The sequence below is a fragment of the Silurus aristotelis genome (assembly GCF_946808225.1).
Source record: "Silurus aristotelis genome assembly, chromosome: 11".
Taxonomy (NCBI): Eukaryota; Metazoa; Chordata; class Actinopteri; order Siluriformes; family Siluridae; genus Silurus; species Silurus aristotelis.
In genome coordinates this window covers 13,070,526-13,097,423 of record NC_139584.1, presented here as the reverse complement: position 1 = coordinate 13,097,423, position 26,898 = coordinate 13,070,526, and the positions used below count along the sequence as shown (strand labels likewise).

Genomic DNA, 26,898 nt, shown 5'->3' with positions numbered 1-26,898 from the left:
GATAGTTTGGTGTCCCATCTGCCTTGGACCCAATGATACCAGAACAGAGTTGAGATAGGCCAAGACCAAAACTTTGCACCTTATATTCGCGTGTTGTTAATTATTATTAGTTAATATAACAATTAGCTCAATATACACAATCACCATTATAGTCCTCTCATACTGAGCATATGACCAACAGTCATGATCAAAAGTCAACCAAAACATAAGACTTTTCTTACTTTTTGGCTTTTTATTACTGTTCCATCGAAGATTTTTGCAAAAACATTTTGTGTTTAAAAATTTCAACATTATATACAATAACAAACGTATCAAATGGAAAAGAATGAAGTGATTCTCCATTTTAATATCGTAATATAATAATGGTTTCTATACTGTTGAAAAGGCTGACAGTTAACACCCATTACACCAGGCATAAACACATGACACATAATAGTTTTGGATTGAGCTACATTAAGAACTGAAAACTGAATACATGATGTTGCAGAAAAGAACATGGTCTCAAAATGTCTTGCATTATGGCAATATCATAATAAGGTAAAAAAAAAAAAAAAATACTAAAACTGGAGAAAAACTGTAACAAGGCAAGTTGTATTAGAGAGTGTAGTGGTTATCACTGTTGCAAAATCAACACAAAGCCTTGGATTAAACTAAAAGTTTTCTGCCATATGAACAAGGCAAATAGTGAATCTGATTACTAGTATAAATTGACATCACACCAAAACAAAGAAACTTTTTCACTGCATTTTGACACTTTTGTAAATTTATTTTACTTCTGTAATGATGGACAGCTTATGTGTTGGTGGTTTTTTTTTTTTCCCTAAATATTTTAGGTACCTATTCGGATTTAAGCCTCTGTATTGCAGCCTCAAACAGATCACCCTCAGGTTTTGGTATATTGATTGGCGTGAGTGGATACACCTCATGTAGACTCTGAAAGACTCCATGTTGACGTGTTAGTTCTTCCTCAGGAATAGTGAAGTTGTTGAGTAGCCACTGCTCGGTTTTCCCTCTCTCGGTTGTATTAAATGCATCTGATGATTCAGGATGTGTTTCAGATGGTGTTGAAGCTGCTAGAGTCATTACACAGCTGCTGTCCTGGGGACTAAAGCCGTCCATTAATGAGCACGTCACTCTGCAGTTAATGGTTCCCACTTTGGGGCTCTTCTTCCTGGGATTTTTGTTAGAGGTCACAGTAGTAACTGTATCACAGGCTGAAGGTTTGCTTGTGTTATTAATATTAAGTGACCTTGGTCCTTCCATAGAAATGAGGGAATCGGTTGTTTCCTCCGATGTGACCCGAGTTAGATTTAGACTCCTTCGAGGATTTTGAGCATTAACATCATGTGAGAGGTCTGTGCTCATGTCTAACAGAATGCAATTGGAGTCTACATCCACTTCAGAATCGACATCTACATCATCTTCTGCTTCCATAACATCTGAATCTCCATCATTATTGCATTGAAGTCTGGAGTTCTTTCCAGGTGATTCGAAAACAACCCCTCGAGGCACTGTGTGCAAAGAATGGGGAAGAAAGTTTCTTCTAAATGTAAAAGGCTGAACATTAGGCTTTGCTCTCATGTAGTGCTGTACTGACTCAGGTATCACCACATCATGCCTTCTTTTGCGTCGGCACAGAAGAGAGGAGAAGTTTGGCATGCAGCTGCCCACAATCGGCACCAGTGAGACTGGACGCAAAGCCGAAACAAAATCCTCCAGCTCCTGGTAGGAGGAGTGGTCTGAATAGGGCACGACATGGACATTAGGGTGGCAGGAGACCACTGGGCGGCTTGTGGGCAGTATAGCGATTGTAGGTCGCTCTTTATTCCAGGCCAGCAGGTTTGATGCATTGACCTCGGACTGAGCAACGGCACGGAGACGCCCTGAGCCTGGCTCTGTGCTGAATACATCGGGCAGCTCCAACACCCGTAGGGTTTCTAGGCGTTTAATATCTACCTCCACCCAGGTCTTAAACTCCAGTGCCAACTGCACGAGCAGAGACTCTTTCCCCAGATCATACATGCCTGCATAGCAGGAAAAATACACTTACACATCTTACACATTAAAAACTACTACACATTTTCTACATTTTTAAAAACCTGAAAAAGAACCATATGCCAAAATAATGTAGAGAGACTCCCAATTTAGAGGATACATGCCTTTATTAAACTTTGCAACTTCGACCTGTATCCACCTGAGAAATTATATCCAAGCTTATGGCAGTAGTATTTTTCATCACAGACTTTCTCTCAAGATGTTTGGGGTGACCTACAAAAACCCTTACTATGATCAAATGTACCTTTTTTTTACTGTATACTTAAATGGTTGTCGTTTGCAGGTATCTCAACCAGAAATTAGGTTATAAAGCTTAAAATCTGCCTACCCTGAAATATTGGAACGGTAAAGATTGTAGTTAAAGGTTGTGTACATTTAAAGATTCCATTTCAGCAGGGCACAAGAATGTCAGAAACATTTAAACTCCCTATCATTGATATTCCTTCTATTTAACGCTCTTAATTAATAAAGCTTTACAAAGTGCAACAGAACTCAGCATGTGATGCATTTTAAGTATACTGAAACCGTCAATCTTACCAATGACCACAGTGTAGTTTGGATGACCTCGTATGATCTCCTTTATCTGCTGACAGGCTCGTTGGCGAGTAGGAATAGAACGTGTGGGATCACAGTTAGTGTTGTCCAAATAAAGCACATCGATGGTAGTGTTATTCCGGAGACACGGCTCACGCAGCATTGATGGAGTGTACCGAAAGTCACCTGTTAGAAGGTGTTGCATAGTAGAATTAAATACAAATACATTTTCTGCATACTGTTTTACAGACTGCTTTACATATAATCAATTCAACTTAAACCCAACTATAAAACGTACCAGTGTAAAGAATCGTGCCAAAGTAGCCCTCGAAGAAAAACATAACAGCCCCGGGACAGTGGTTGGCATCAATAAGGGTAACAGTCAATTTTTCCTTCCCAATGTCATCCAGAGGCAACATGTATGGCTCCCCGACTTCAAGAGGCCTGATCCATTTTTCGTTCACCTGCAAACCAAAGTATATCAAATGCAGCAACACAGTGGAAAACAAAATCGGAAGACTGGAAACATGATTGCATGACTATAAATTCTTAGCTGATTAAAAACAAGTCCTGGGAGTTTCCTTTTAATTGAACTAAATTGATCAATAAAATTATGCTTTCTTACATTTTCTTTGTCCACTTTATCATGAACATCTCTATATCCTCGCCACGTTTGACTTACATACATGCAGATACTGCTGACACTGTAGTTAATATTCACATCAAACACCAAAATGATTTTAATGTCAGAGAATTTTGACCATAGCATAGTTTTTGCTGGCAACCAGGACTGTTTACATGCACATCATTTTTTAGAGTTTACACAGTATGGTGCAAAAGACAAACATCCTGGCAGCAGAGGTTCTGCATACAGAAATACCTTACTGATCTTCTTCTTCTTTCAGCTTCTCCCATTAGGGGTCGCCACAGCACATCATCTGTCTTCATACCCCCGTCCTCTACATCTGCCTCTTTCAACCAAACTACCTGCATATCTTCCCTCACCACATCCATAAACCTTCTCCTTGGTCTTCCTCTTTTCCTCCTTCCTGGTGGCTCCATCCTCAGCATTCTTCTACCAAGATACCCCATGTCCCTCCTCTGCACATGTCCAAAACACCCCAATCTCGCCTCCCTCACCTTGTCTCTAAAAGTTCCTACATGCGCTTTTCCTTTAATAAACTTGTTTCTAATCCTGTCCATCCTCATAACTCCCAACGAAAACCACAACTTCTTCAGCTCTGCTACCTCCAGCTCCACCTCCTGTCTTTTACTCAATGCCACTGCCTCTAAACCATACAACATCGCAGGTCTCACCACAGTCCTATAAACTTTCCCTTTCACTCTTGCAAATACTCTTCTATCCCAATACAGAAATACCTTACTGATAAGAGGTAAAAAGAGAATTGTTAAATCTAACCCTAGCTGACAACTTTAAATATTCCCCCTTTTTACCTAATCAACAGGGGAAAAAAGCATATTTTGAAACACACTGCATGCTAAACTCTCAGGGGGTTAAGACACCAGCAGTAGAAAACAATAGGTTCCACTTTTGTCAGCTAAGAGCAGAAATCTGAAGCTGCAGGACACAGACTCACCTGGCCAGAAGAAAAAAAAATCATCTGATCATTATTCAGTCTAGTTGCATGGATGGACAGAGATGCAGGTGTTCTTGGTTACCTGAATGCATTATTGACTTGCAGGGAAGTCTGACAGTATATCACCCAACAGCACACCTCAATACTGAAAAAACTAACATGAATGGACACCGAATGTCACCCAGATGAGGATGGTTTCCCTCTCAAGGTTTCTTCCTTATACTATCTCATGGAGGTGTTTTTTTCACCACTGGAATGCTCATTAGCAGTGGTGAACAGTAAGTAAGTCAATGTAATTCTCTACTGTATTAAAGTAGCTTTTTCGCATATCTATATAATCAATTATTTTACTGTTTACTCAACTACATTTTGTAAAAATAAATCATAGTACTTTGGATAACTTTTTACCAGCAAATAATTTGTACTTTTACTCATGTGAAGATTTTAAGGGAACACTTTCACCTTTACTGGAGTTATATTTAGTGCATGGTTTATGTACTTCATCCACCACTGCTCATAGGAATAAATTTAAGAGGGATATAGGCACAAAAGCTTATGAATCCAAACTTTATAGACCGTTTTTCTTTTTCTTTTTAAAGCTGCTTTGGGACATTGTGCATTGTTAAAAGCAGATAATAATGAGTTGAAATATCCCCTGTAGAAATAACTCACCTGTAGTTTAAGTTTGAGGAGCTTGGAGCTGAGAGGAGAGCAGTATATGAGCCGGTGGCTCCAGGTGGATGTGAGGCCAGATGTGTGGTCTGAGTGCATGTGTGAGAGGAAGAAAAGCCGGACGTGGCTGCACTTTCTGAGCTGCCAACAGTCCACAGCCATGGGAGTGTTAGGAATGATTTTCCCATTCATTTTCTCTGCTCTTGGGAACGACTTTTAACAGGGAAACTAGGCGATTTACTCAATGTTTTGCAGCGGCCATTTACTCTCTCTCTCTCTCTCTCTCTCTCTCTCTCTCTCTCTCTCACTCACTGCACCGGAAATAAACTTCCCCAGCAGTATTACACTGCACACCAGTGAATAGCGATAGGGATTGTAGTCCGGCTAGTCAACGAGAACCATTTCTCATTTGTCATGTGATTTCTTTAAACATTTACAAAAAGCAAACAAACAAAAACGTACGACTCATGAATATAATGTATTCTCGTTGCCGCACTTGGGAGAAAAGCTGATCTATTATGCTAGCTAGGTACTTAGCAATGCATTACGGTGAAAATCCAGCTTTGTCTACAGGGGTGTGAAAGAGCCAGCTACAGGAATCATGCATTCACAGTCTAATAGCACCCGATTATCATTTCAGTTGTTACTTTAAATTAACACATAAAGCATATATACAACGAAACACACCGCCTCGCTGCCTTACTGATTTGTTTGGGCCGCCAAGAAAAAATAAAACATTTCCTGTTGGCTGATGCAGTTCTTAAAGGCACATCAGCACTGAACGTTCACTGCTGCATTTACAACTAGTATTAAGCCAAATAAAAAACAAAGTAAAAAAAAAAAGGAAGCAGGTTGAATGTGTAAATGTATGTACGAATACATATTAATAAATATACATAAATAATTATGAGCAACCACTATTGGCAGTGTATATGTGCATTAGTTACTGAGAAAAGAACAGTATGGATCAGAAATGGCACAAACTGTAGCTATACAACAAAATGAAAACAAACAAACAAACAAACAAACACACACACACACACATATATATATATATATATATATATATATATATATATATATATATATATATATATATATATATATGTATGTTTTTTTTTGTTTGTTTGTTTGCTTGTTTTTTAAACTGGTACCAGCACACTCCTTCTCAATTCCTCAGGCATTTTCCCACCTTCCAAAATCTTGTTAAACAATCTGGTTTTAAAGACCCCACAGCCATCTCTCCTAAACATCTCCATGCTTCTCCCGGTATGTCATCTGATCCAACCGACTTTCCACTCTTCATCCTCTTAATCTTCCTGCTTCACCATCTCCACATCATAAAACCTTCTCTCTCTCTCATTTTTATCATTCCTCAGCTATTCAAAATACTCCCTTCATCTTCTCAACACACTCTCCTTACTAGACAACACATTTCCATCTCCATCCTTTATTGCTCTAACATCCACATCCACATCCCTCTTCACCTGCTTCCGCATCTCCTTGTGCCTACTTTTTTCATCACTCCGTAGATCCGAATTCTGTTTTGCCAACCTCTTTCTCCTTATGCTGTCCTGCACTTCCTCATTCCACCACCACATCTCTTTGTCTTCCTTTCTATTTCCAGATGTCACACCAAGTATCTTTCTAGCTGTCTCCCTTATCACTTCTGCAGTAGTTGCCCAATCATCCAGCACCTCTTCACCACCACCGAGCCCCTGACTGACCTCTTCCCTAAATCTCACACTACAGACTTCCTCCTTCAGTTTCCACCATTTTATTCTTCTTTCAGTCCTCCCTCTCCTCCTCTTCTTCCTCACCTCTTAAGCCATCTAACAGACCCCCATTTGATGCAGTCTAACTGCACTGTCCCCTGCCAACACCTAACAGTCTCCAATCAGGTTGCATCTCCTACATAAAATATAGTCCACCTGTGTGCACCTTTCTCCACTCTTATAAGTCACCCTATGCTCCTTCTTCTTAAAATAAGTATTCACTACTGCCATTTCCATCATTATAGCAAAATATACCACCATTTGTCTTTCTACATTCCTCTCTTTAAAGCCATACCTACCTCATCACCTCCTCATCACCTTTGTTCCCATCACCTACATGGCCATTAAAGTCTGCCCCAATCACCAATCTTTAATTTATAGGTACACCATCTACCACTTGGTCTCCTGAACACACAATACATCTACCCTTCTCCTCTCCATCATATCAGCTATCTCTCTCCCTTTACCAGTCATTGTATAAACATTTAAAGTTCCAACCCAGACCTCCACTCTCCTACACTTTTTTCCCACTGCTGTCTTTGTAGACGTCTTCCTCCTCTCCTTCTTCAGCCAATAGTAGCCTAATTTCCACCGGTACCCTGTTGGCTAACAATACCTGTGGCAGTCGTCTGTAAACCAGGCCTTGACCAATCTGGTATGAAATTCTGGTTCGTGATCCGCATATTTGATTTGGCACATGTTTTACGTTAGATGCTCTTCTTAATGCAACCCGCAACATTTATCCTTGGGCTTGGGACCAGCACTGAGTGCACTGGCTTCTGCAACCCTAATGGCTGGGTTTAAATCATTCACCTGACTCTGATCCTAAAAAATATCCCTGACTTTTAAAAGTGTTAAAGTGTAATAATTGATATTGATTTAAAGTCAAAGTGGTCACACCAAATGATGATTTGATTCAGATATTTCTTCTGTTAAAAAAAGTAACTTTGCATTTTTTAATTAATAATTTTTTTTTTAAAACAATAAAAAAAAATGTTTTAAGCCTTTGCACAGTATATATATATATATATATATATATATATATATATATATATATATATATATATATATATATATATATATATATATATATAATACACTACTTATAAAACACAGCTCGCTTTTATTTTAAAATCATACTTAATCTTCGAAATATCGAGTTACCTAACAATACCCAGTGTTTATTTTGCATTCTTTAGAATAACCACAAGAGGGAGACAAAACACAAGAGCCGAATGTTGACTTAAATAACTCATTATATAAAGTGCAGTAAGTAGAATATAAACATCGTCATTGTATAGCGTATGTGGTGCAATTGTAAAGGTAATATAGAGTCACATGTAGCTCTGCAAAAAAGCAGAGGTTTACCTTTAATTAAAAAAAATTATATGACTGCATTAAACTATAAGTTGCGACGGAAGTGAATTGTCATTTCAGTGTACAGTTTGTTATCTGATCCCAGGATAGTGACTCGTCATACTTAATCAAGTGACTTCTGCTTACATTTCAAGATATCAAGTGAAAAAATAAGGGACATGTGACCCCTCACATTTCAGCGACCATTTTAGTATATCTTCTCAAGGGACAATACTATAGAAATGAAACTTGGATATATTTTAAAGTAGTCAATGTGTAGATTGTACAGAAATACAGGTTTACTGTTCTCTTAAAATAACTTAACATGCAGCCAATATTGTCTAAATAACTGGTAACAAAGTGAGAACACCCTAAGTCAAAACTATGTCCGAAGTGTAAATATTTTGTGTGAGCACCATTGATTTGACCACATTGACCACTGCCTTAATCCTCCTGGTCATTGGATTCACCAGAGCTGCTCAGGTTGTTGCTGGGATCCTCTTCCACTCCTTCATAATGACTTCACAGAGCTGCTCGATATTAGACATATGGTGCTTCTCCATCTTCCATGTAAGGATGCCCCACAGGTGCTTCTGTTATGGAGACAGACTTGGCCACTCCATCAGCTTGCTCATCAAAGCAGTAGTCATCTTGGAGATTTGTTTGGGATCGTTTGGGTTGAGGTTCTTTGAGGAAACATGGATTCCAACATGTACTGTTTCATTCTAAAGCAGCACATGATGCCCTCCCTTCAGAAACGGCAGTTTTCCAACATAATAACGACCTCAAACACACCGCCAAGGTGACAGCTGCTATGCTGAGGAAGTTTATGTGATGAAGTGGCCAAGTACAGTATGTCTCCAGACCTGAACCATATTGAGCACCTGTGGGGCATCCTCAAGCAGAAGGTGGAGAAGCGGCATTTGTCTAATATCCAGCATCGCCGTGACATCATTATGGAGGAGTGGAAGAGGATCCCAGCAACAACCTGTGCAGCTCTGGTTAATGCCCAGGAGGATTGAGGCAGTGCTACATAACAACATAACAGGCGCTAACAATTAAAATAAAGTAGTCAGTAACTAGAGAGAGACTTAAAAGGAATTGTATGTAGTATGAGATTAAAGGACGATAATCTGAACCTGATGACGCATTCTGAGTGTTAAGTGGTTAAATGTCTTTCCCACTATTTCCTGCAGATATGTAGCACATCTCTCTCTCTCTCTCTCTCTCTCTCTCTCTCTCTCTCTCTCTTTCTCTCTCTCTCCCTCTCTCTCTCTCTCTCTCTCTCTCTCTCTCTCTCTCTCTTTCTCTCTCTCTTTCTCTCTCTCTCTCTCTCTCTTTCTCTCTCTCTCTCTTTCTCTCTCTCTCTCTCTCTCTCTCTCTCTCTCACACACACACACACACACACACACACACACACACACACACACACACACACACAGAGATAAGAGAATAAAACTCCTCAGTGCTGGTCACTGACTATAACTTCTTGTTCCAAATTTTTTTTTAATTAACAGCATATACTGTACTGCTCTTGCAACCTGCAGAAAAAAATAAGTTTTATGCAATATTTATCATGATATATTAATAACTGCACAATAAGGGTTGTAATAGCTTTTTTTGTTGCTGGTAGCTGTCATATCAAATGCATGCTGTAAGTCTTAATTGTGTTTTAGTGCAGTCATTCTCATGCTGAAAGCTCTTAGCACTTTGTTGTTTTCCTGAAAATTTAATCATCAGTCTACTGATCTCTTTAAACTAGATCCTGTACATTATTATTAGCTAAAATATACCCCAAACCATGACATGTCTGTCAGTCTGCTTTGTTCAAATGTACAATATTACACTAATAATTACACAAGCTTTTTTACCTGCCAGATAATTCCTGGACAAACATGACGCTCATTTCATAAAACTTCACTTTGTCTTTGTGCAGAAATGTAGCTCTTACTTTAGTCCTAAATAATTTCTCTAAGATGTCTGCTCACAGCTGACGCATGAGAGTTGGTGCCAGATGACTGCCAGATGCTTAGAATGCATTTGTCTGGAGTACTTTGATTCCTTAAAGTAAAAACATTTAGCTATCTTGCATCGCCTGGTCATGTTTGCATTTTTTTTTTAACAAGTTCATTGCATTTTTTACATACTCAGCATCAATTTTAAAATTACTTTCTTAGATCAGTAGCCTATTGGACAAATTTAAGTCAGAGGTAAAGTGTTTGAAACTTTTTTCCTGAGGCACACTGTTATTTATAACACACGTTTGTTAAATTCAACCAACAGCACATACAATTTAGAAACAGTGGTTTATTATGGAAAAATAAGATGCTCTGGTACTGAATTTAACAAATATATATATATTGGTATATGTTTTTAATTTAAAATAACAAGAAATGTTATTGGTATTTACCTTTATTATAATGCAGTATAAAGTTTTTTTGTAATTTTACAAACCAAAATACACTGCCACAAAACTAAGATTTCTTTAATGCTATGAATCTATATAGTGGCACAAAGTCAGGTGTTTATTATTAACAGTTAATACTGATATTGTAGTAGTACCAGCTGGTGATTTTTCTGAGCTAATTAAATACCTATAATGTTCTGCTTAGGATGAACAAAGTTAACATACTGTACCGTATGTGCTGCATTAATGCCATATGACCAGATGATGCTGTGGATAAATAATTTTTTTTTTGTTTAATGAGCAACAGGCCTTTTTGTAGCCCTTATAACAGAGGTGCCCAAACCTTTTCTTATGAAGGCCCAGAAATCAAACTTGACTGGGGCCCATAGGACAAAAAAAATATATATATATAAAAGTTATCATTATACCAAGAATTTTATTCAAAGTTAACATGGTTTCCCTTATTAGAAAAAATAAATAAATAAATGGGAAACATTACCCTGTAATTTGTTAAATTAATTCAATGATATTTTCTAGTTCTATTTCAGTGAAACTCATACTACATTAAAAAGCAAGTAGTTCACTGCCTTATACAGCTAGATATTAACCTGGTTCTTAGTTTTGAAATGTTTTTCCAAATGGATTCTTTTTCCCCTTTTTGTCATCTCATATATAGCATGATCTAGTAGTTTGTAGGATTCAGTATGTTCAAACGAACAGAATGGCAAAATAGGACTTTTCCTGTTTTGAGACTTTGTTGCTACCAAATGTTTCCCACAGACATTTAACACCGTTGTGGTGGTGCTTGCAATCTTTAGAAAAGCAAATTATAACACTGTTTTCTAATAAATATAATATAAATATGACATGAGACAGTGGGTCAGTGAATAAACAGTGTGTCTGTTTTATTCTGGTTCCCCATTTGAGTGTGATTAGTATCATAACTGCACAAACAATTTGCTCTGCAACCACAGGCCGCATAAACATAACGTACCGATTCAAATTTCAAGTAAAATGTATTAGGTATAGAGAGGGAATGCATGATCTAAGCAGATTTCTGGTTTGATAGTTTGATAGGTTTGACAGAACAGGTTTGCTGTTGTTTTTATACATGTACATTTAGTGTCCTCTAGAGTGTAGCTAGCTTCCTTGCTAACACTTCAAAATATGATATGCATTCTGCGTATATTGTGTACATATTTCATGGTATGGTAAAGCTGCATTGGTTGGCACTCTTGTAGTTCACAGTCATGTGAATGATGCCCTAGTTTTAAAATGTGCTGGCTGATCAGTGCTCATGTTAACTATGGCTGATGTGGCCTTCTATTGGACATATAGTGCACTAGAATGGACAACACCATCATGCTCCAGTCTTTTCGGGCATATAAACACATTTTGGATTTGGGTGAATGACTAAAGTTAGTGGGGGAAAAAAATTTAAACAATCAAAATGATAATGAAATCAACAAGTATGATTACTGTAATATTTCATTATTTTCTTTTCATTAAAAAAAGCAATGCAGTTTTAATCTTTTGGGGTTTTATGTTATAAAAACATTTCATTTGCTCAGTAGACAGTAATATAAGGAGGCATTCCAATGCTATATATTTAAATAATTAATTATCAATGGATTTGCTCTAGTGCAGGGGTCACCAACCTTTTTGAGTTTTCAGTTTGATCTGGAAATAACAAATTATCTTAATTTACCTTTTATGTTATTATTAATGATTAATGATATTCATCTATGTGAAGACACTGATCATGTTAATGATTTTTCATAATAATTATCCACAATGATTTAACAAAGTAGAAAACAGCTATTTTTAGAAAGGGCCCGCGGGCTACTCATGTGATCCTTGCGGGCTACCTGGTGCCCATGGGCACCACGTTGGTGACCCCTGCTCTAGTGTATACATAATATTGTTTCAATTTTAATGAAACAGATTTTTTGCTGAAGGAAAAATGTTACGCTTGTGTTTTACTTTCAAATCTTTTTTAAAAACTATTTTAACTATTCATTATGCGAGAGTTTGTTTCAAATTGTGTGTCAGAGTCGAAATATCTGAATACATCAATAATGCAATTTTTCATGCTAAAGAACGAATTTCTTGGCCTTGTTCGAACCTGTTTTACAGTTCTATTTTGGCGTGTATTACTACAGTATTATACGTTATTTTATGTTGAGCAATTATTTAGTGATCAGACAATGAACAGACAGTCGCATGATATATTCAATTATCAATGGAAAGAAAGCACAGAAATTATTGCTTAAAATTTCACCTATGCAAAGCTTCACTTCTGGTCAGCTGCACAAACTGTGTCCAGTGTGAATAAAAAAAAAACGTGGATTGCTGCACATGCCATGTCATGTCTGGTGTGAAATGGGCTTAACGTTCTTTCTTCCTTTTTCCCCCCTTTTTTTTTTTGTATTTATGTTTCAAGCCTAGATAAGGATTTTTTGAAGCAGCTTTGCAAAAGTGGTTCTAGAAATCAATCAAAATAGAAATATATACAATTTCTTTACCTTATCATTCCTAATGCTCTCTTATGATAACTGTGCTTCAATGTTCAGTATATCAACCGATGTTTTCCTGCAAACTTTCAAATTCATTTAGATAAAGGTACTCAGATAAACGTTCATTCTGATTCAGAGATGATGCACCATTATGGAGTGTATTAAACATTTTTTATAGTACATTGATACAAATAATCCAGTGTAGATTTGTGTGAATACTTCCCCTGTGGTTTGACTCTGCATGTCATTGATCTCCCAGTAAACAGTTTTACAAGTATAAAACATTTTTGATTTTCTTTACAATATGTCATACTCCCCGTCTTCATGATCTAAATTTCCCTCCCTTGTGTCCATCCCAGAGGAACAATAATGTTTAATATTGATTTGTAGAATGGGGCGGCAGCAAATGATTTACATTTACATTAAATTCATATGTAGCAGACTGCCAGCCTGCTCAGTCTTCCAGTTAAATGTTATTTTGTTCCACTGGAAAAGCAGGCTGAGGAGCGTGGCTGTAATTATCCTTATCCAGTCTTTCGCTCATTTGCGTTTCAATTGGAGGACTCTCCTTACAACAGAAGTACTGCTTCCAGATCCTTTGGAACGCGGTGCGAAACTTGTTAATGCGAAAAGCATAGATGATAGGGTTCACAGCAGAGTTGCCATGAGTGAGTAAAATGGCAATGTAGAGGAGCAATATGGGATTCTCACACTTGGGGCAGAAGAGTGTGATGCAGTTCAGGATATGCAGTGGAAGCCAGCTGAGAGCAAACAGAAAAAGGACAAGAGCAAGTGACTTTGCTAGCTTTAGCTCCTTGTCGTAGTACTTGTTTGGGTCACTGTGGCTCGTGCTCACCTTCTTGTTTAACTGCTTGTGAATCATGTAGAAGATCTCTGTGTAGATGCAGAGCATAAGGAGCAGCGGGGGCAACACCCAGCCAAAAAAGTTGAAGTAAACCATGTATTCCATGCTGATGACGTTCTCAAACTGGCAGGTGATGATGAGGTCACGGCTGAGTGAGCCATTTTGTTGCTGGAGGTTGTGTAACTTGTTCCAGCCCAGCATAGGAGTCATGCCAACTATGAAGGCTACTGCCCAGCATGCAACCACAGCTAATCCCACTCGTCTTGAAGTGACCACTCGCTTGTAACTGCAACAAAATTCAATGACATTATTCATTTATGAATCAATATGATCAGTTATTTACAAAAAAATCTAACCATCAGCATGTTACTACATTATTCACAATATCTCAAACCTGCATGAAAGTGTGTCCATTTTCAAATCAGCACACTTGTTTATATTCTGTTCTCTAAATTCTAAGCTTTATAAAGAACATGGAGTGGCTGTTTCTGAGTATAATGCCTCATAAACATTGAGACATATATTGTTGAATAACTGCACTGCCCTTTTAAGGGTCAGCTACTACCATTGTTAACAGGCTCGCCAATAAGAGATGGTAATATAATTTGAGTCTGCAGAATAGGGTCCTGCCCATGGGCAAAACAGCTCCCTAGGTATCTTCCTCTAATCAGTTCTCCAATTCAAGGAAAAGAAGACAAGAGCACTTTCACAGGAGATTTAATCACACATCTACTTCACTAAATCAAACTGTCTCCAGGTGGAGATGAGATCACTGGTCCTTAGAGTTATTTCTAGATTATATCCTTTTCCCACTCCCGGTGTGTTGTGCAATTACGTCTGCCAGGGCACCTGTGCGTTGTTAATGCGAACGTTTTCACTTGAGCTACGAGCCTCAATCAATTAGGAAATAAATAAATTACTGAAAGCAAAAGCCTTAAATTTGCCTTGCTACATTATAAGGTCATTTGCTCATTTTATGAATAACAAAAAATAATCACCCTATACAAAACTGCTATTTTCAATCCTAACTGGATTGATGGCATGCAATACCATGTTATGATCATTTTTAACATTCATTCTTGATGAGCATGAGATGGGAATACACCCTAGATAATATGCTAGTCCATCACAGGGCAACATGCAAACACATATTTATACATACATAAGGCAGATTTTAGTCACCTCAAAGCAGGATCAAATAGAGATTAGTGGAGTTGTGACCCACTGCCATGTCCCCTATCAATTCAGAATGAATTATTCTGAGATCTGGAATGTATCAGTGATTTATAGCCAAAAATGTCAATTACAAAATAGATCATCAATGGGTTTATAGTTTTTCTCAGTTGCTTTGGAGCATTTCTCAAATCATCCTTAAAATTTGCAAACCAGTAAGTGCATTTCTCAAAACAATTAGTATTCAGGTGAGAACCATAAACAACAATTGATAATGTAGGCAGACAATAGCAGACAATTGTAAACAATAATTTTAATTAATGTACCAAAGCATTCGCATTTTTGTTCAAAGCAATGAGAAATTGTTTTTATAGTAGGACGAGTGACGACATAATGTAGGGGTTGAAAAAGTTGTTTTGAGAATTTCATTTCTGAAGTGAGAAACTATCCAAAGCAACTTAGAAAAAACTGCAATAATGAAGTAAGACCAAATTTAACCTTCAGAAAAGACCAACTGACCACCACAAAAGTAGTGTGACCAGAAGTCACTACCCAGCCCCACTGTTTGTACGTTTCTAAACAAGACTACAGTAACACTAAAGAAGTCTGCAAAATTTTGAATCAACAGCATCATCAGCTGCACTAATGCTGAAGTCAGCTCCTAAGCGCTGCCAGCCTCCACATATTAATTATACACTTCTATTTGACAGCAACTTTCTGTCATAACTACAATTGTTTTAAAATAGATTGTTATTTGCTAATTATTGCTATGTGCACATCTGCATTTAATGTAATCTACCATATGCTTCTACCTCAAATTAGTGCAAAATAATTAATTTCATTTGACTTCAATTGTCACCCTTATACATCATAGTGTTACCTTTACAGTGTAACCTTATTTAATTTAATTCATTTGCTATTTACACTACTGTTTGGATATTTCATTGTCTGTGAATGTTCTTTAACAGATATAATGACCAGCATTTATTCAGTATACAGTAAGACACCTTAATGTCATTTTGTATTTGATCTTATAAGACTTGTGTAATATTTAAGCATGCTATGTTGCAGTAATTATATGCTTGTACATTAAATGTAGCCTCTTCCTTTATTCAAAACCCGTCCTCTATAGCTTTTCTACTACCTCAATCACTATATATAATACTATACATTCAGCTGTAGCATTGGATATAACATCAGCCCATTTGAGAAATTAGCGTCACCCTTTTTGATAGAGTAATCACTGTGTACTGTGTCTTTAATAGTGTTATGATAGATAGAGGACAAGAATTTTCTGTTCAAAGAAAGAGCTGTCATAGTCTTCTGGATTAGGATTTTTTTTTTGTAACACATAATGGGCTGTAATTCTGCCACTAGCATACAATAGAGCTTCAACATGTATTCAGAAGACTCCAGTATAAATATCTTCTTAAATAGGTTTCTGCACCGCTTTCTGATTGATGAGAAATGTGAAGTTTGCTTGTTGGTTCTCTAGGTTACATATAACCCCCCCCCAGTTAAAACATCAATGTTTCCAGTAGTAAACTATATTAGGTTATGATAATATAATAGTCTGCATGAATCAACCAAGTTAGTAAGGCACTATAGAGGGCTATATATTTTGTCCTCAGTGTATTTGGAAAATTAATGATTAATTCCTGAGTCAACAGATCATAATTTAATGATGATTATATCATAAGTGCATCTTTTTTCGTAACCATATTTGCTAATGACCAGTATATTTACACTCCCATGTTTTACTGTAAGTGTAGGTTTTTAATGCCATTTCACCCTAATGTAAACCATGCAGCATATGGTAACTGATCAACTAAATGGCACAGAGCTATCCCAGAAAATAATATTTAGAGCAGAGAAGAGTCAGTTTTAAAAATCAATGGCTGTTATAGAGCACACAGTAGTCAGCATATTCTGGTTCTAAATGTTACTCCTTGCAGTCTTACACTGAGGCAGTGGCATTTTTGGCAGCAGTGAAAAGAAATTTGTGCAAACAAAGCCGTAGAAGGTGAGAGGAAGTTTGTGCAAACAAAAACGAGCAAACGAGTTTTTTTCCAGGAGAACATTTACTGCTAATGTGTTTAAATGAAGAATTAATTATGTTTTTCTAAGTCTTTGTTAGACTGGTTCTATCCCGTTGTTAACAGTATAAATGTTGGTAGGCTAATTGTTTTGCTGGAAGACTAATGCACATAATAGAGTTATTGACATTAAAGGGGCCATGGTAGGCACTGAACCCAAGCAAAGCTGTTCATTTAATACAATTGCTTTGTTTATGCATCCAGCACTGTTTCTGTAACTTTGAGAACTTGAGAGAGAGAGAGAGAGAGAGAGAGAGAGAGAGAGAGAGAGAGAGAGAGAGAGAGAGAGAGAGAAAGAAAGAGAGAGACATGAATGAATGAATACATTTATATGTTGATGTTTTACTGTAGATCCTGTATTTCTACCAGTCCCCCTAATGCCCTAATCCACTACTTATACTCTCACTGCAACTGATAATGTTCTTTTTTCCTTTTTTTTCATTTGAGTGGGATTTGGAATTGAAACTACTCTTCTATACATAGACTGTATAATATTTTTTTTAAGATTTATTCAATGTGACTGCAATGTGCATATGTTGTTTATTCCTTTAATATATATATGCATTTATTTCAAGGGTGTTTCTGTAACTTTGGGGTATTAAAGTCTGAGCCCTCCTCACAGAAAGAGAGAGAATGAATGAATAGACTCATAGACTGATGTTTTTAATCCTTTATTCTTACCAGTCCCCCTAACGCCTCAGGCCTTAATCCACTATGTATACTGTCACATTAACATACAATGTTCTCTATCCCCTATACTGCACATATATATTGTGCAATGTTATAGAAGCGGCACTGTGGCACTGGCAATGTGCATATATTGTTTATTCCTTTAATATATTTTCATTTAATTATTTCATGCATTCAGAACTCTTTCAGTATCTTTGGCGTATTAAAGTGGCGTATTAAAGAGAGAGAGAGAGAGAGAGAGAGAGAGAGAGAGAGAGAGAGAGAGAGAGAGAGAGAGAGAGAGAGAGAGAGAGAGAGATGGATGGATGGATGGATGGATGGACTCATACATTGATGTCTCAAATCCTGTTTTCTTACCAGTCCCCCAATGTCCCAGGCCCTAATCAACTACTTATACTTTCACAGATATAATGATATAATGTTCTTTCTACTCTTCTATATACATACAGTACATTGGGGAATGTTTTAAGAAGTTGTGCGATGTGACACTGCAGTGTAAAGTGTCAAAACACACTAACTTATGATGCCTTTATAAACAGTCTGAAATTTGAAAAGAGGCCACTTAGTGAAATCAGATAAATATTGTTTTTATACATCTAAACATCTAAACCCACAAAAGCCATCTGTAAATAAACTGAGAGCACCACTTAAGCAGTGGCAGCCAGGAGACTTGCAAAACGTATTCGACTTTTCTTTAGCTTTATCATTAGTATCTCATCTGTATAAACCTGGCAGCACTATAACTACAGTAAAGCGAGTAGGATGTGTGTGTTACCTGGTCGGGATCTTAACCCTGAGGTATCGGTCGAAGGCGATGGCGAGCAGGGCGAGGATGGAGCTCTGAGTGAGTACCAGCACTGTACACGCCACCAGCAAACAGCTGTAGAAGTGAGTCTTGAGTCCGATACTGATGGTGATTGCGAGCGGGATGACCAGAGCTCCCACCGCTATGTCGGCCACAGCCAGGGACACAATGAACCAGAAAGTTGTGTCTCTCAGGGACCTGTTTATTTTAACCGCCCAAATCACCATCACGTTTCCGATCACCGATGACACGGCGATCAGCACCTCCATGCCTATGTAGAGGACTTGAGCTGCGTACTGGTCGACTGGCATCGTCGTATCGGTTGCAATGAATAATAAAGCCTGTATAATAATGATAAATTAAAGTTTGGCAGGGATGTCGGGTTTCAGAAAGAAGTGATCTTTAATCGTATGGCTGCAGTCCATAAAATTCCTCCTAGCAAAATGCTTGGGGCTATTCTGGGACAGCAGGCATTCTCTTTTCCTTCTTAAATTAAGAGCGTAATACACGTGGAAATAATAGATAACGCAATGCATCAAAGAATGTGTGCTTTTATTCGTTTTCGTAAAATAAAAATGTCCGATGGTGGAACCATATTGGCAGAACCCAAACGCGTCTCTTCATCAGATCCACCTGCGCTTTGTTCACATGTCCGGCTGCTTGCATGGCTTTGTCCGAGGAAAACAGTTCAGTTCCGCTTTTCTGTGTCACCTGCATTCGTTGTGCAGTCTTCCCACCATCCAGGAGTCCAAAACTGGGACGAGAGAGCACTCCATTCCTGCTCTGGAAATCGCAATCCGTCCGTGTGGGCTGTCAACTGTTCTTCTCCTGGAGCTTATCCGAATCTCAGAAACAACGGAGTATGCAGTGTCCCAAATCAGCCGGTCCTCCCTTTGTGTTTATTCATTACAGTTATTCCTTACATTTATACTACATGGACGCAACCGACTCCCAGTTCATGCTGAGTAAAGTCTCAAATGGTGTTGAGCCAAAGCCCGCAGAGAGGCGTGTGCTGAGCTGGGACCAGAGAGAAATCACGAGAAGAAGATGATGACGATGAAGAAGAAGAAGAAGCTGAGAGAAACTAAATGATCGTCTTTTAAATATTGGGTTTCAGCACATACTGCTGGTTTCCTTTACAGCGCCCCGAGTGTTTCCGGCCCAGTCTTTTTTTTTTCAGGAGGTAAAATGAGGTGTGTGCTTCTGATAACTCTGTGCTTCTGATGTTACTGTAAAGTGTTAGCATAGAAAGAGGTGTAACGTGGCGCTAAAGACCTCTTCCAGCAGTGCATTTAGCTTTAAAAAAAGTTTCTTTATATTGGAAAACAAACCAAATTACAATTCTGTCTTTAGTAATTATGTGCTCCTAAAAGCTGATAAATTACGGAAATAGATAGATAGATAGATAGATAGATAGATAGATAGATAGATAGATAGATAGATAGATAGATAGATAGATAGATAGATAGATAGGCAGACTAATAGATACTCTGATCAAACATAACATTAAAGCCACTGACAGGTGAAGTAAATAACATTGATTTTCTATTTACAGTGGCATTTGTAAAGGGGCAGGATATATTAGACAGCAAGTGAACAATCAGTTCTTGAAATTGATGTGTTGGAAAGAGGAAAAATTGGAAGTCTAAAGCTCTGAGTGACTTTGACAAGGGCTAAATTATGATGGCTTGCACCGTCTGGTCTGGTCTGGCTCATGTCTACCGCCAAATCTAATGAGGGCGTGAGCATCAAAACTGGACCATGGAGCTATGGAAGCGAGTGCCGTGTTTTTTCTTCATCAAGTGGATGTGTGTGTGTGTGTGTGTGTGTGTGTGTGTGTGTGTGTGTGTGTGTGTGTGTGTGTGTGTGTGTGTGTGTCCGGAGTATTTAGCATTACCCGGGAAAAACTGGCACTATTGATTATGTGTTGCTGTGGTAAAATATTCTATTGTTAAACATTAGATCCTGGAACTCATATGGATGTTATCCTGACATGGACCCCCTACCTAAACATAGACTAAGTACGATCATTCGTGACAAAGGATAATGCACCCAGGCAAACGTTGCAACGGAATGGTTTGAGGAAAATGGCAGAGTTCACGATGTTGACCTCCAAACTCCCCAGATCCAAATTCGATTGAACATCAGGATGAGCAGGACAAACAAATCCAAACCATAAAGGCCTAACCTTGTGAATTACAGGACTTAAAGGATCTTCTGCTAATGGCTTGGTGCAAGATGCCACACCGTACCTTCAGAGATCTTGTAGACTCCAGGCCTCAACAGGTCAAAGAGAGCTGTTTGATGGCACAAGGACATTTACACAGTATAAGGTAGGTGATTTTTCTGTTATGGCTGATTGGAATAGATAGATTTTAGATTCCATTTTAGCAGGAGTATTTATCATATAGGTGTACTATATATAGCTATTTAATCAAAGAATGTCACCCATCTTTTGCTACTGACAATTTATAACCAAGCCAATCTCATCTCTCAGCTTAGAACTGACCAGATATTATTTAGCTGCCATTTGCGATATTATATAGGTGACACTCCCAGCATAGCAGTGACCCTGAAAAGAATAATGTCATGTTGCTTTTTTTACACATTCACTCTATTTACTGGCCAAAATATTATGTGGCTGCACACAGTGCTGCTGTGGGTACTTAGTGTCCACTCAGTTCTCATTTGTATCTGAACTGTTACACCTCAAAGCTTTCTTTGGTACTATTCATCAACCTAGTCTGCTAGACAGACTTGAGAGTGATTTAATTCCTTCTGTGTAGTGAATTGCTTGTATCTGATTGTCACAAGGTGTTAATGACATTTTTACAAGAGCATGGCTCTGACAATAGCGCCGGCTACAAGGGAAGACAGATTTATATTGATGTGCTCGCCCTAATACATAATTGTTTCAATAGTAACAGCTCATTCACAAGGACTTGGCTTCATGTAATGTAAGCCTATAAAACAATCAATTAAAATTATATAACCGAGAAAAGAAAAACCTATATTAGTTGATATTTGGAATGTAACCATATATGAATACATCATTAGGATCGAACAGATAATGCACTCTAAACAAATGTGAATACGGATGTGAAAGGCTTCATCAAAATTTCCATATCATGCAACTAATGGTAATGGTGGTGACCCCTGGTTGATATTGTGAAACCTTTTAGAAGCAAAATGTGTACGCTCAGTTTGTGTTTCACTTCAGTTGTCACCAAGCCTTTTATTGCTTTTTATTCCTTTATTATTTTCTGGTCTTTGGCTCATTCTACATTCACTTTTTTGTTTTTCACAGTATATCCTGTTTGCTTATCTCCTTCCCCATGCCTGTGCTTTGTCTTTGTCTTACATTTTGTTTATCTCTTTACTGTTGAAACTACATTTGGCACAGACACTGTTCTTAAATGAATAAAACGTTTTCAACATTGACAAATTGCTGTGGAATAAAAGGCCAACATTTTTTTACGTGCTGTTATTGGAAAGAAATCCAGTAATTCAAGGTGGTTACACATTATCTCATAGATGATCAATTAAACGGGAACACATGAAGTGTTTTGTCCCTTAATATATGAGTAGAAAACACTTCTGATGAAATAAAAAAGAAATAAATGAAAAAGAAAAACCAAAATACAAAAAAAACCATAAACAAAAGCAGAACTTCTTTTTCATAGTGATTCATACTCAGTCCTTTATTATAGTTTATTCAGCCACTGGGTCAAACATTATTTTAACTTCCATAGTTATATAGCCAATAAACAACAGAGTATTAAGCTTTTTTTTTTTTATGTTATAAAGACACATTCTTCTTTATTCTTTACAAACTGTGGCCAAATTGAAAAATTCTAACCTGTAGCAAGAAACTTGGGTGTGATTCTGGGGGTAATGTGTGATTCTGATCTAAGCTTAAAAACATTTATTTTACTCACTGTTTACCGGGATGCCAAAAAAGTCTATTCAAGCTAATCGACTCACTGGTTCTAACAGGTACACACAAGACAGATCATATTACGTAGATCCTGACTACTTTACAGCCTCTTTTAAGTGAATATAGATTTGAAAGTACAGCTTTTAGCTTTGATGGATTATAGATTGGCGGCATAATGAATGCTATATAGTCTGCCTTCATGTGTTCCAAATTATTTGGTAAGCTCCAGTCCCATATGCTCTAGTCCCAGTGTACCCAAAAAGTCATTAAGAAATTATGTGTTGGAGCAGACTTCTGTATGAATGCATCTAAAAATGGAAGTGCAGTACATTTTTTTTAAATATAGAGGTGTTTGCAGTAAATAATTTAAAAACACAGCTAATGACATACTTTTTTAAAAACTTTTTTTTTTCCTTTAGCAAAATATAGAAATTTTTTTTTTTATTATTTATTCAATAAATTGCAGAAATAAATTCATCTTATGTGATATGCATAATTACAAATATATTTAGCATCATTTTTATTTATTTACTTATTTATTTTTTAAGGATTTTATAAATGTTCATATTCTTACCATGGGCTTTTGCTTTTTTTTTTTTTTTGGATGTGCTTAATGTAGTGAGAATCATCACAATTTTCGCGCTCAGTCCCTTTCCCTTTCTGTATCCGTGAAGCTAACACAGCAGCTTGCACCATAAGGGAATCATTGAAACTACACAAGCCATAACTAAAATCCCAAAAGACTAATTGTTGGGCATAGTGCACTGCATATGGTGTGAAAACAGATTCTATATAAAGCAATTAACAGGCAGCAGGGAAATGTTAGACTGCTGAAAACGTTAGACTGCTAACAACATTGTAGCACAACTTGTGTGGAAACTCATGAATGCTGTAATAGAACAAAATGTGTATGATGTATTTATTACAATATACTATACTATAGCTAACCTGAAGGCAAGGTGCACAAGGATAAATTGGGCATACTATTTGGTGCCTAAATACTCACCAAATGTGCTAAGCCACCGAAAGCTAATCAGCAGCTATTCCTAGGAGACTTTTATGAAGTAAAAGTAATGATTTACCTAGACACTTGCTTGAAGCTGGGATCTATTAAGGCTGTTTGTCATTGAAATCGCATGAGGTTTGAGAATAAACCTCTGACTGGAGCCTGCTGTCTGGTAAAAAATGTCTGAAACCATCCTTGGGGAAAGTAATGGAGGATTCTTCTGTGATCTATATTTTTTAGGAGATAAAAACAGCCTACCTTTGTAGTAACAGTCTGCTGTCAAAAAACATGTAAGCTTAATAAAGTTACCTTTCACAGCACAGTTCTCTGCAACATTCCCATTAACACCTGGATTTCTGTAATACGCTTCAGAGGCATGATGAGACCCCATTTGGTGCACAAAGTTCAAAAGAAACCCAACTACATTTTATATTTTAATCTAATATGAAATTTAATTTGATTGTATTTTGCCTATTGCAGATGTCCAGGAGTTCATAGGAATGTCTATTTGAATTGAGCTGTGCTATGGAAACCACAAAATGTTCATTATGTTCATAAGATTTAGGTTTTTACACTAGATACATTTATAAATGCATTTATAATGGTGGTAAATAGCGCAACACATCTGATCTGATTAATCTGATCTGATCTGATTAAAAACATCTGATCTGATTAAAAACAACTATCTGTAAAATTTCTGTATAATTCTGGTTAGGTTTGTAGAGAGGATTCATAGGGTTTTTTCCTGGTATAATACTCTTCCTGGTGTTGCTGTATAGTAAATGACAGAAAACCTTGGATATGCTACCAGACATCACCTTAATAATGAGTGTTATTTAAGCCATTTAGAAGACTTATTCTCTCAGCAGTGTTGTAACAAGATAAGCATGATACTGGAAATTGTCAAGATTGTGTCAGGTGTGTATATGTTCAACAACAGACAGTTATAAATCAATTCAGATAGCACTCTCTATCCCCCAAACAAGGTATTTCAGAACAATGCAATTCTGCTGTCTTGGATCATTCTCTGGTTATGTTCCAAAAAACATTTGCAAAGTGAGTCAGGAATGACTGCAAAAAGAGCAGTTCTTGTAGTGTAAGACTCATAACTGTCATTAAGAAAAAGAGCCCTGGCGGGAAGCCTGTTACACTGTGCTCCTGAAGACACTGTTGCCTTTTTTGTCACTTTTTTAAATGTTCAGTTATAAGTCAGCACACCATGCCATAAGCTTTTCTATAGAAAACTACTTAGTTCAGAAGTTGGCATCAGAAAATAAGGAAAAGAGTTGACAAGTGTTTATTCACAACTAAGCAGTATAGTGAAGAGGGGTTTTGTGAAAAACTAACAATCCCTGTCTTACTTCTTTATCCACAGAGTGCTGCACTCCAGAACGCAGCATGAACAGACAGCACCCTAGAGGCTGATTTTATTCCTTGCATGTAAAGCCTGTGAAACAATGGAAGGATTATTGTGTTATTGTGTAAAATTTAATGAAAAGCTTTTTTGTGGTTAGAGAAATCAAATGTGTCAGTATATATATATATATATATATATATATATATATATATATATATATATATATATATATATATATATATAAATATTGTATGTTCTTCAGAAAAGCATTATGAAGACCATCCACAGCATCAAAACCAGGAAACCAGGAATCCATAAAAAACAGTTGACAAACGATCCAGATTCAGATCTGTTTGAGTATTAGAATTCTTACTCACAATAATCACAATAATTTACAGAATATGCCTCTAAAGAACTAGCTTTAGACTAGCTTTAATTCTGTCATTGTTTTATGAAGGCTTTGGGAGAAGCCCAAATAGATCCCTCCTTTCCCATATTTGTTTATGTAATACCATCCGTACCAAGACACAACTCTATGTACCACGGAAAGGGGAATGTAAAAAGTAATGCGAGATGATGCCCTGCAAATTGTGTCAATATAGGGATTTAACTGAATGCAAATACATTCAGCAGAGTCTAATAATCATAGATTTAGGTGGGCCAGGATGATGTTATAACTACTTAACGTTAAATAAGACTACACGCAAGGCTCATCACAAATGACTTATATTACATGCTGCAATTGTATCTAGTAAATTATGTTGCTTCCATTAAAAAAGTATTTCAGAATTTTGCTGTAAAACAAGATTTTCGTTATCATGGAGTTTTTTTTTTTCATTATTTTTTTCATTTTGTCAACACAAGGGAGCATTGAGCATGCTTGCCTCAACTCAACTCAACTGATCAGCATCTAGGAATGACACCAACACAATGGTGTCAGGCCTAAGTGACTCACGAAATCCAATTCCCTGAACACCCCAGAGGATCCACCTTTCCTGACCCCCAGGTACAACACACATCTGTTTTCTAATCTCAAACATACACACACTCATAAAAGAGACCATTCATTCACAGAATGTTGGTGAAGAATACACTCAGTTTATATTTCATTCCTTTCCATGTTTCCAGACATTTGATCGTGTCTGTTTTTCTTGTTTTAATTTTTTTTTAACGTTTGTTTTGCCCAGTGTATCCTGTGCTTATCAGCTGACCCCTGCTTGTGTAATAACTTTGTCTTTGCCTAATGTTATAGACATAGTCTTTGTCTAAAATGATACAGTATCTCTGGCTCGAACTCATTCAAGAATTTAAACTGCATTTTGCATCTGTCTCTACGAGTTGTCCTAACAAATGGAAAATAGTCTCTGTGTTCCTACTGAAGAGCCTTCAGTGTTCTAAATAGATATGAATATTTTTTTTTCCAACTCTGAGAAACTTATAGATGTGCACTGGAAATGGGATTCCTTAAGATGCCAAAAAAGTCACTTGAGTGGGAGGTCAGATATGAAGCGTGCAAACAAGTAGTCAAAAATAAATTTTTTAACCTGAAGTAATTACCTACAGACTATTAGACTGTTTATATTGAGGGAAAATAACCAGCTAAAAGTGGAAAAAACTACTGCGAGCAGGTACAAACAAAAATTAAAACCTGCATAAGCAGGATTAATACCATAACCCAAATGTCTCTTAAATTTTCTAGATGAGGCTAAGGAATTCACACACAATCCTGATATTACTGAAATTTCTCACTTTTTAAATAATTTCTTTCAGTGTTTTTACTAACAAAGGGCTAGGGTTTACTTTCAATTCAATTGAAAACATTACTAACAACAACTAATGCAACAGCAACAAAACATCTATTGTTCTAGGCTATGTATCAGTATACACAGATACAGATAGTGGCATTGTATTACTCCCTTACTATATGCCAATTGTTCTGCACTCAAAATGCTTTTTTGTATATGCATAGATTTGCATTTTATTTTGTTTGGGTAATATTTAAGTACTAACTAACATTGATTACTATCACTGTATTTGATGAGTTCTGTTTAGAAAC

General features: G+C 37.0%; 2 protein-coding genes and 1 long non-coding RNA gene across 5 annotated transcripts; 1 reads left to right on the top strand and 2 right to left on the bottom strand.

Moving 5' to 3' along the window:
* Positions 1-212: 212 nt before the first annotated feature.
* dclre1b (DNA cross-link repair 1B) lies at positions 213-5,686 on the bottom strand. 2 transcript variants are annotated; one of them, XM_083555164.1, is made up of 5 exons: positions 5,177-5,630; positions 4,860-5,144; positions 2,888-3,053; positions 2,593-2,775; positions 213-2,024 (listed from the first exon to the last, which is right to left on the bottom strand). In XM_083555164.1, the coding sequence occupies exons 2-5, from the start codon at positions 5,049-5,051 to the stop codon at positions 838-840; spliced, it is 1,728 nt and encodes a 575-aa protein (XP_083411290.1). In that variant the 5' UTR covers positions 5,052-5,144; positions 5,177-5,630; the 3' UTR covers positions 213-837. The 2 variants fall into 2 exon arrangements, with proteins under 2 accessions (XP_083411290.1, XP_083411289.1); XM_083555163.1 differs by having other exon boundaries at positions 4,860-5,686.
* A 5,591-nt stretch (positions 5,687-11,277) lies between these two features.
* Positions 11,278-19,707, bottom strand: adora1b (adenosine A1 receptor b). The gene is made up of 2 exons (XM_083553747.1): positions 18,513-19,707; positions 11,278-14,064 (listed from the first exon to the last, which is right to left on the bottom strand). The coding sequence occupies exons 1-2, from the start codon at positions 18,851-18,853 to the stop codon at positions 13,380-13,382; spliced, it is 1,026 nt and encodes a 341-aa protein (XP_083409873.1). The 5' UTR covers positions 18,854-19,707; the 3' UTR covers positions 11,278-13,379.
* LOC310732967 lies at positions 18,537-25,004 on the top strand. 2 transcript variants are annotated; one of them, XR_014535596.1, is made up of 3 exons: positions 18,537-18,625; positions 20,745-20,875; positions 24,861-25,004. It is a non-coding gene; the product is annotated as an uncharacterized lncRNA (long non-coding RNA). The 2 variants fall into 2 exon arrangements; XR_014535597.1 differs by lacking the exon at positions 18,537-18,625 and adding an exon at positions 19,616-19,735.
* The last annotated feature ends 1,894 nt before the right edge of the window (positions 25,005-26,898 follow it).

Excerpts from the sequence above, each read along its gene's own strand:
- dclre1b (XM_083555163.1), bottom strand. The coding sequence starts at position 5,051 with ATGAATGGGAAAATCATTCCTAACACTCCCATGGCTGTGGACTGTTGG. Across the intron at positions 3,054-4,859 it reads TCCTCAAACTTAAACTACAG|GTGAACGAAAAATGGATCAG; the intron begins GTGAGTTATTTC and ends TTTGGTTTGCAG. Across the intron at positions 2,025-2,592 it reads AAACTACACTGTGGTCATTG|GCATGTATGATCTGGGGAAA; the intron begins GTAAGATTGACG and ends CCTGCTATGCAG.
- adora1b (XM_083553747.1), bottom strand. The coding sequence starts at position 18,853 with ATGCCAGTCGACCAGTACGCAGCTCAAGTCCTCTACATAGGCATGGAG. Across the intron at positions 14,065-18,512 it reads AGGGTTAAGATCCCGACCAG|TTACAAGCGAGTGGTCACTT; the intron begins GTAACACACACA and ends ATTTTGTTGCAG.